At 33.6% G+C, this 8,941-nt stretch overlaps 2 protein-coding genes across 2 annotated transcripts; both read left to right on the top strand.

The window, feature by feature from the left end:
- The first annotated feature begins 362 nt into the window (after positions 1-362).
- Positions 363-4,596, top strand: LOC113505405. The gene is made up of 5 exons (XM_026888079.1): positions 363-718; positions 1,300-1,350; positions 1,429-1,515; positions 1,841-2,074; positions 2,878-4,596. Exons 1-5 carry the CDS (start codon positions 680-682, stop codon positions 2,905-2,907), a joined length of 441 nt encoding a protein of 146 aa, XP_026743880.1. The 5' UTR covers positions 363-679; the 3' UTR covers positions 2,908-4,596.
- A 1,767-nt stretch (positions 4,597-6,363) lies between these two features.
- Positions 6,364-8,686, top strand: LOC113505403. Its single transcript, XM_026888078.1, has 5 exons — positions 6,364-6,452; positions 6,689-6,826; positions 7,232-7,351; positions 8,025-8,258; positions 8,522-8,686. The coding sequence occupies exons 1-5, from the start codon at positions 6,411-6,413 to the stop codon at positions 8,621-8,623; spliced, it is 636 nt and encodes a 211-aa protein (XP_026743879.1). The 5' UTR covers positions 6,364-6,410; the 3' UTR covers positions 8,624-8,686.
- Positions 8,687-8,941: the final 255 nt, after the last annotated feature.

The raw sequence follows: 8,941 nt of genomic DNA, 5'->3' as shown, positions 1-8,941 counted from the left end.
GTTTAATGAATTATGATACACACATCGCATTCGAACATTAAGCTTTATATAAACAAGCAATAAAGGAGTGTCCAGGTCTCTTTTTTAATTTAGTACGCCCCTTTAGTTCAAATAAATTGGCAAAAGAAGAAAAACCATCAAAAATATATCATTACTAGCTGTTGCCCGCGACTTCGTCCCCGTGGGTAGAAGATATAAGTTATGATTTATACCTGCCCTATTTTTTTCACATTTTCCATTGTATCTTCGCTCCTATTAGTCGCAGGGTGATGGTTTATAGCCTAAAGCTTTCCTCGATGAATGGTCTATTCAACACAAAAATTCAAATCAATTTGGACCAGTAGTTCCTGAGATTAGCGCGTTCAAACAAACAAACAAACTCTTCAACTTTATATATTAGTATAGATTACTATTACGATATAACCTTTCTGCGACTTGTGTAATAAACTGCACATCAAAATACATATTATAAACACTTGTACACCTACCTTAAACAAACCGACAGTGAATAACAAAAGGGTATTCCAAGAACCTTAGGTATAGTAACTTGCACTTTGACATACAGATAACCGGACAGTATAAATAAACAAAGATACAATTTTGTTTATATTATTATTGCTGTTTTTTATAACAAAACAGTCATAACAAAGTGACAGTACTGGATACAAGTGTTTTAAAGATGTTTCGATTATTAATGTTATTTGTTTTGGTTATTGCTGTAAGTGTTTTTTTTCTGGAATTTCTATTTTAAATTGTAATGACGTTTCTTAAAAAACGTAAATAATGATGATGGATAGCATCAGCACTCGAATGTCTTTATTAATTTTTAATGCATAAGGAATTTTAAAAATATTTTGCCAAGCTGTATAATCGATTTATACAAAAATTTAGTTAAAAGTACGATGCCGTTAAACATTTACAATATCATTCAAACTATTGTAGCACGTAAATCGCTGTTTCACCGATGCTATAAAACGTATCTAATTTTGCCTATATTAACGCTTGGCCTTAAACTGTGTAAATATTCTTTAGTTATCTTTGTTCTTTATTACATAGACGTGTGGTTACAGAGTATGAGCACATTAAAAGAACCTTATAGTATCGTCTCAGGGGGGTCCATATCATAGTTCCTGACATTTGTCCCAATTAACTACTGACCCATACGAGAAAGGTGTTTTCCTGCATCTCAAAAACCTTGGAATAAATAAGTTGCAATATCGAAGCAACGGGTGGTTAATTTAGGTGATGTATAGTTTGGTATTTTTCTTTTTAGCAGACGTTTGTTTTGTTTATTTTCAGACAGTAAATGCAGACCTTTTAAGCACTAGAGACAACAAAGGAGCGACACTAGTAAGTAAAAACAAAACACAATCAAATATATATATTTTTTTAAGTCTTTTGAATTGAGAGTACGATTTTTTTTTCTAGAAACCATTATCAGTATGCTGTGATATTCCGGAGTTGGGTGAAGCGAAACATTTGTCGTCGTGTTCTAACCCTAAACTGCCAGGCCCGGTAAGTGTTTGTATGACAATTCGATAGAGCAAACGTACCGTACTTGGGCTCTAGTCAACTGAAAGCGCTCGATAGTTCGAGTAGATAAGTAGACAGGTGTTTGTTTAGCCCTGGTATTGAAGGGTTAAATGTTAGGCTTCAGTGTTTTCTTGATCGCAAATATTTAACTAGTGTTTGCGAAATTTGACGCTTTTTTGACAAATGTCAAGAGGAATGAAAACTCTATACAAAATCATGTTTTGAACTGAACGAATTCTTCAAAAACAATATAACTTACATAAAAGAAAACAGATTTCTCGTTCTCAACAAACATTTTCTTTTCCAGTGCAATGATGTCCAGTGTGTATTCGAGAAGTCCGGCTTTCTGACAGACAAGGACACTTTAAATAAAGATGCTTATAGAAATCATTTAAGACGATGGGCTGAGGAACACGGCGATTGGTCGGTAGCCGTAGACAAAGCCATCCACGACTGTATTGATAAGGAACCGCGGCAGCATCTCGACTTCCCTTGTAAAGCATATGATGTTTTTACTTGTACTGGCATCGCTATGCTCAAGGTAAATTAGCTTTAATTTATAACGTTAAACAGTTCTAAATGTAAAATTCTAGGGGCATGACATTACCCAGCTGTGGACTGCATTGGGCTGACAGAAGAACAGTGATAATGAGTACGACTTTTCGTAGGTTCGATCCCTGCGTAGAACAAGAATTTATGTGATCCATGAACGCTTGCTCTTAGTCTGGGTGTATTTGTGACTTGAATGTTTGTGGAACCAAGCGACACCGGGATTAGAGACCTTAATGCGGCAGTGGTTTGATTTTTTTTTAATAGGTTTAAATTCATAGACGTTTCTACCGCGATACGCGGTTCGTTAGTTGTATCTGGTTTTACAACTGCACACAATGACAAAATGGTTAAGATTGTTCTTAGAACATCAGCATGATGTCAAATGGTATTTACCAATTATCCATAGTTCTTTGAAATGTTATCATACCAGAACAAAGATACCTTTAATGTTTTATTTTACACTCAGTTTCCGATCTGCGCATAAAACCAGTAATGGTTTAATATTTTATAATTCACACCAAGTAAACTGCAAACTTAAATAAGTAAGTTTGTGGAAGTCGACTTACGCCATGAAAATTATTATAACTAATTTTTTTTTTAGCCCCAGATTATGCCCCAAAATTCTCAAAAACACTAATGTCCTCGTGATCAATCTTCAGGAGTTAACTAAAAACGATTAATCATTCGCTATTCCATTGCTTTTGGTTACACTAAGCCACTAAGCCTACTAGAATCATCAGTTCTAGCCTCATCTTCACTAATGTTCTAAAATTTGACATTTTTTTATTACAGAAATGTCCTGAAACTGCGTGGAAATGTTGAAATGACTACAATAGCATATTTGCCATCGATATCATAATCCTAAGAAAAGGAGGAATTTAAAATTTCAACAAGTAAATAAACTTAGCCGTCGCATCTGGCATAATCAGAGGGCTAAAATAAAATGATATTCAATCACTCATAATAATACCTACCAATAATTCTTATTTAAATAATAATAATTATAAATGTCTTTATTATATTTTATTGTCCCTTCAATGCTAACAGATTCAGGACAAAACAAGTCACAACTAAGTTTAAAATGTGATTGTTGTAATTATTTATTATTGCAGTGTGTGCGATTGTACTCACGCAACACGACCTGTCAATACGTCAATTAAGCCTAACATCATGCAAGCATGTGCGTCCATAATTAAGTACCTGATGACCAGTGGCACTGTCAACAGATAGCTATTAATTTTACTGTTGTCTTCCTTATGAGCATATACTCAATATGCTACTGTTTTTTTTAAGATAGCTATATCACTTACCCATCTTTTTATCCCTTTTATTCCATAAATACTTATCTTAGTCTAAAACGATTTACTTCTAGATATAAGCATTATCAAATTGAGTACTGTTTCTCTTTTTCAAAGTTAAAATTCAGTACAAATATCTTTTTTGGCTCGTATTTGCTCAAAGGACAGTTTGGTTGCCTTTGTCAATGCCACGGAAGATCTTTTTGCTTGCACTGCAATACTATTCAGGTCATATTTCTATCTTAAAACCTAAAAATAAATGCTATTTTCATCCATTTTACCCATAAATTTCACTGGAGACAATAATACATCGATAACGTAACAATACAGTTCAGGACCAACAACATGTCCTTGAGGGACACCGATTACGTTATCTTTATTGCTACAACAACATACATATATACGCATATATCACATTATCCGTTGGTTCATTGTACCGGTGTGATTGTATGCCACCGTTTTCAACCCTCAAGGTCTCGAGAACACTTGACACTGATTCAGTCAGCGTGATGATAGGCCTCCTTGAGGACATCCGACACACTTCCAAAGCTATTGTTGTTATTATGCCTAATTTACTGGTAATTAATTGTCAATTTTGTAAGTACAAATTGGTTTTCGACGGTCCCAGTAATTTGTAAAGTAAACATTGTAATATGACAACTATTATTTTTTGACTTACGTTATTTATAGATAGGGTGATCTATTTCAACCTCATTGTTACATTTGCATTAAAAATGGTGTGGTATGTAATACGAACCATTCTAATAAAATAAGTAACATTGACACTGATTATCTTTATTTATTTTTTTGCCAGTAATGCAAGAATGAAAGAATCCTGTAGCTTAGATAACGATCGATTAAAATTTTCCAATGCAGAAATTCAATAATGTAATAATCCACATATCATTTATTTATACACAACAAAAGAAGTGATAAGCAAAACATTAACTCATTAACTGTTACTAAGTTACGGCAAATTGAGGTAATTACCTGCACAATCCTGTGATGAAGCGATTGAAGATGCTGCGAGATAAAAGTTCTGTAATAGCACAGACGTAACCAGACTTGATAATTTAAAAAGATAAATAAGTTACTGTAGCAATAAAAAGTTAATTAGTATGAGAGCTAATTATTATGCTGCTGTTTTAAATAAAACTAGAATGAAATCGTCTTCTTTGACATACGAGTACACCAAACAAATCAAACAAAAGTACAAGACAAAAGAACCAACAAATCCTTTACATAGTTACCTGGTCTATCAAGAACTATTTAAAAAAAGAATAAGATTAAGCCAAAGCAAAGGGAGAAAAATCATAATTATGTTACTTTTTATTATTAAATTCACAAATAACGGCAATGCAGACTAAGACTTGTAATAAGTTGAATCAGTTCTAATAATTCAATTAATCACGATGACTTCACAAATTAAAACAGAGTTCTATTTAATATGCATGCTTGCAGCGCACCACATCATTCGCGTGGTCTAAAAATAAATGTAACTTATCTAATTATAATCTTAATGTGGACACACAATACAAAATGGTCAATCAAGATCATGAACTCCCTAAAGAGGAAAAACTCGATTCAAGGCTGGTTCCTGATTTCCAACAAGAAAATGTGGATCACGTTCATCTGAGAGTAATTAATGAAGCTAATGATTATACTGCGGGTGCTAATGGACCATTTGCTGCAACTAAGTCAAGTAAAAACGAACGAATTACATTTTAAAATGTAATAAAATTGCAGTTAGTGGATGCTTAATTGATAAAGGCACTGACTTGAAATGGTTTAGTAAAAAGGTTTTGTAGACTAAAAGGATTATTTTGCATTTTTCCAACTCGCTAGGATTTTAGCAAGAGAATTTAGGGTCAGCTAACAGCTGAGTTGGCTTTTAGTTTCACCGGATTGTTTATAATGACAGCGATTTCAAAAACAAGCTCATGGTTTTTGTTTATTACTAAGTTAAAAATATACATATGTAGGTACATACATGTCTGTATCTGTGGATTATTCAAGTACATAATAATAATTATTACTCACACGCAACGCTACTTACATTCCTATGAATTCAAAATATTTTTGTCATAAACTTCGTTTTATTCCCAGGACTGAAGGTAAGATAAAAAACAATACCTTTACAGAAACATAGGTATGTATGTTAGGTAAAAGTTATGTTATGTATTATTTCATAATTACTTGATAATAATCCGAAGCAATTAACTCATAAATACTGCAAAAAAAGTTGATATCAGTTTTCATTTTCCAAACCTCGGGGAATCCTATACTAGGTACTCAACTAGAACTTAGTACATAATTACACAGATACATAATATTGATAAAACAATTTTACTCTTTCATACACACTTTTGTATAATTACGTAAGTTGAACTAGACAACAAAATGCGTACAGTCAAAAGATAATGCAAGGAAGACGATTTTGCAGAACAATATTCTACCAGCCGAAGAATTCGTTGATTATTGCCGATTAGATATTATGAGCAGACGTGACACATGTGTGGATAAGGTTCAAGACAACGCGCCTCACAGCGGATATTGATACTGGTACTGAATGAAACATTTTTCTGGGCTAAGCTAGACAGTTATCCAGTTCATTGATATCTATTATGATACCCTAAAAGTAGATAAATTTAAAATATCTGTGATTTCGTCAAGTATTTTCACTAAAAAAATATTCAACTGTGTATTTTTAATCATATTTTTTGTCTTTTTGCAAAGGACAACATTTCATTGCCGAGACATTACACTAATTTTCGCAGCTATTATTCAAAATGCATTTAGATTCTTTATCCTGATTTATTGCCTGATTTTGGTTGAAATTAAAGATTCCTTCACTTCCACTTTTAACAACAATTGTAGGAAATTAGAACCGGTACATCTGTGTTTCGTAATATTCTTTGTCCGATACCTTGATTGTTTCCCGTGCTGACAATGGTCACGGCCGACAAACACTGACTATAAAACTCATTGACGTAAAGCCATGCTATCACAGTCTCATAACGCAACACCATGAAAAGATCCTGTCTGTTAGTCTTAGTAGCAGGTCTGCAGGTGAGGTGATAAATAGTAAAAGAGATTTAAAATTAACATCAATTAAAATTACTAGGTTGTTATTGATGATTAAGTATTTATGTTAAATGTTAAGGTAGGTAGTAAAAACAAAAAAAAAATGTAAATGATAGTTTAGAAAATGTAACTGTTCCTAATTTAATGATATTTTAAATTCATTCGATTTGTGTTTAAAACGAAATCAACAATGAAACAAAAACTGACCTTATTTTTTACAGGTGATATCTTCACAAACACCCACAGATGACGATGATGATTTGAAAGGACCATTTTCTGCAAACAATCCACGGCAAGGACCATTCATAGAGCCGTATCAAGAGAGGATACCGAGGCACTGCTGGGGACCACCGCCTGATGTAAATATTATTCAAATATGTTAACTCAATCTGGTATTTTTAGAACCGTGTATTTGCACCATGAATGTTTGGCTTGTATTAGTTCTTAAATCGCAATGAGGTTATGGAAGTGGTAACTAGGGATATGAATATAGCCTGGCAAAGTTAAGGGTTCCTCCAAGGAAGTGTTCTAGGTGCACTCATGTTTTTGTAGAAGTTTAGCTGCCTTTTATATTGCTAGCTACTCTATATAGCAACCAAAATACGTAATACCTACGTGATTTTGTTCATTTTTATTCATTTCGTAACTCTGCATTCGTCAAGACGTCGGGTATACGTATGCTGGAGTATAAATATCTATAGAGTTCAAAATAAAATTACAGTTTTGTCTTCTCTAAATTGTTACACCTATTTATTTGATTTTAGGTGAGCCCGTACGAGTGCTGTCCCATACCACAAGTTTTTACTGATGAAGAAATGATAGCATGTGGCATAGAAAAACCTGATCGAGAAAACCCGCCACCTCCAAAAGAACAGATTGCAGATGTAAGTATTCAAGACTTTTGATAATTTGAGGGTAGTAAAAATGTTCCAAAGAATTAGTGGAACTCTTCAATACTGGATGTAGATTTTTAATTGTTTTCGGTTAGAAGAATAAGAAGAAATTCAAGAATAAAAGTGTCTTAAAATATACTCATCAGCTTTTTCCCAAATTATGTCATTCAAGATGATTACGTCTCTGCGTTCCGATGTTTTCCATTCTGTTGTCTGCTGGAACAGTACTGCTTCCAGATAAGATTTCTTTCTTCTTTTGTTTAGTCCAAACATATTATTCGCAGGAAGAATTTGGATCTGGACCAGGGCCTAGGCATGGTCCGCATGGTCCGCATGGTCCACATGGTCCTCATCATGGACCTCCCCATGGTAGGAGGGAAAAATGGGTGGGTTTTTCAGTAAAGAGTGTGGGTTTTCTATAAATGGTGTTGGAGGTCAATAGGTTTTCGAGGAATTGTTTTGCTTTTTCGAATCTGTTTGATTTATATTAGGTGTTCTGTTCCACCAAAGTGCACGAGTGTGTGTGTGTAATTAGAATCACAATTTTATCCAGAAGATATTCATGATTGCCTTTGCCTGACTTGGTTTTTTAAATCTTTAAGTGGTCTGAACAGACCAATCTACACAACTAAAACATGGTCATAATAAAAACGGTAATTTTCAGTGCTCACATGGCAAGTGTCTGATGAAAAACAAGGGTCTTCTAACTGATACAGAGGAAATAGACTACGCTAAAACTAAAACGTTTATTGAAGAATGGGCTAAAGCGAACCCGGATTATGAAGACGCCATCAAGATCGGGATAGAGAAGTGTGTTGTGGAAGGAGGACCACAGGTCAAGCATAGCAAGTGTGAGGCGGACAAAATTTTCTTCTGTATGACTTCTACTATATTATGGGTAAGCTATTATTATTGCATAAAGGCACAGAATAGTAGAACTATCAAGTCTATTGGTTTTCTCTAAAACTGTAGTCTCAATTTTGGTAAATTAGGCAGAAACTAATAAGAAACCTTGAGATATAGACTTAATGGTAATAACAATTATACCTTCACTATTATAATATTAGTAGTGAATTGAATCCGCCAATAAATTTTCCAAACAACGGATTTTCACTTTAAATGACTTATAAATAGAGTTAATTATCGCATCCATAATTTCAGAACTGCAAACTCAGGCAAGACCTCCAGCAATGCACGGTCTTACAAGAGCACATGGATGAATGCAGACCCTACTATATGCAGCCACAAGATCAACAACAGTGATGGAGATATTTTTTTACTTTATTAAAGTGAAAACATAAAATATTTTACAAAGTTATACAAGAAGTACGTGTAAATATTATATTTGTAGTCACCGTAACATTTTTTTATTTCCAACTCATCTAACCAAAACCATATTCAACTATTGATAATGGACGATAATCATATCGTGTGCTTCAAATGTGACAAAAAGTATCCTTTATCATTTGCTATATAAACTGTGCAATTGAAACTAAATTACTGTTGTTTATGTTCCACAAAAACATCAAATGACATCATAAAACTATTTTGCAACAATACTTAGGTCTTTCAACCGTGAAG

The sequence above is a fragment of the Trichoplusia ni genome, chromosome 25 (assembly GCF_003590095.1).
Source record: "Trichoplusia ni isolate ovarian cell line Hi5 chromosome 25, tn1, whole genome shotgun sequence".
NCBI lineage: Eukaryota > Metazoa > Arthropoda > Insecta > Lepidoptera > Noctuidae > Trichoplusia > Trichoplusia ni.
Note: the sequence above shows the minus strand (reverse complement) of the source record. Positions and strands in the feature narration are given on the sequence as shown.

Bases quoted from the DNA above. Each gene is read 5' to 3' on its own strand.
- LOC113505405 (XM_026888079.1), top strand. From the start codon at position 680: ATGTTTCGATTATTAATGTTATTTGTTTTGGTTATTGCT. The intron at 1,516-1,840 runs GTAAGTGTTTGT...TTTCTTTTCCAG, and splicing joins ACCCTAAACTGCCAGGCCCG to TGCAATGATGTCCAGTGTGT. The intron at 2,075-2,877 runs GTAAATTAGCTT...TTTTTATTACAG, and splicing joins CTGGCATCGCTATGCTCAAG to AAATGTCCTGAAACTGCGTG.
- LOC113505403 (XM_026888078.1), top strand. From the start codon at position 6,411: ATGAAAAGATCCTGTCTGTTAGTCTTAGTAGCAGGTCTGCAG. The intron at 6,453-6,688 runs GTGAGGTGATAA...TATTTTTTACAG, and splicing joins TCTTAGTAGCAGGTCTGCAG to GTGATATCTTCACAAACACC. The intron at 7,352-8,024 runs GTAAGTATTCAA...GGTAATTTTCAG, and splicing joins CAAAAGAACAGATTGCAGAT to TGCTCACATGGCAAGTGTCT.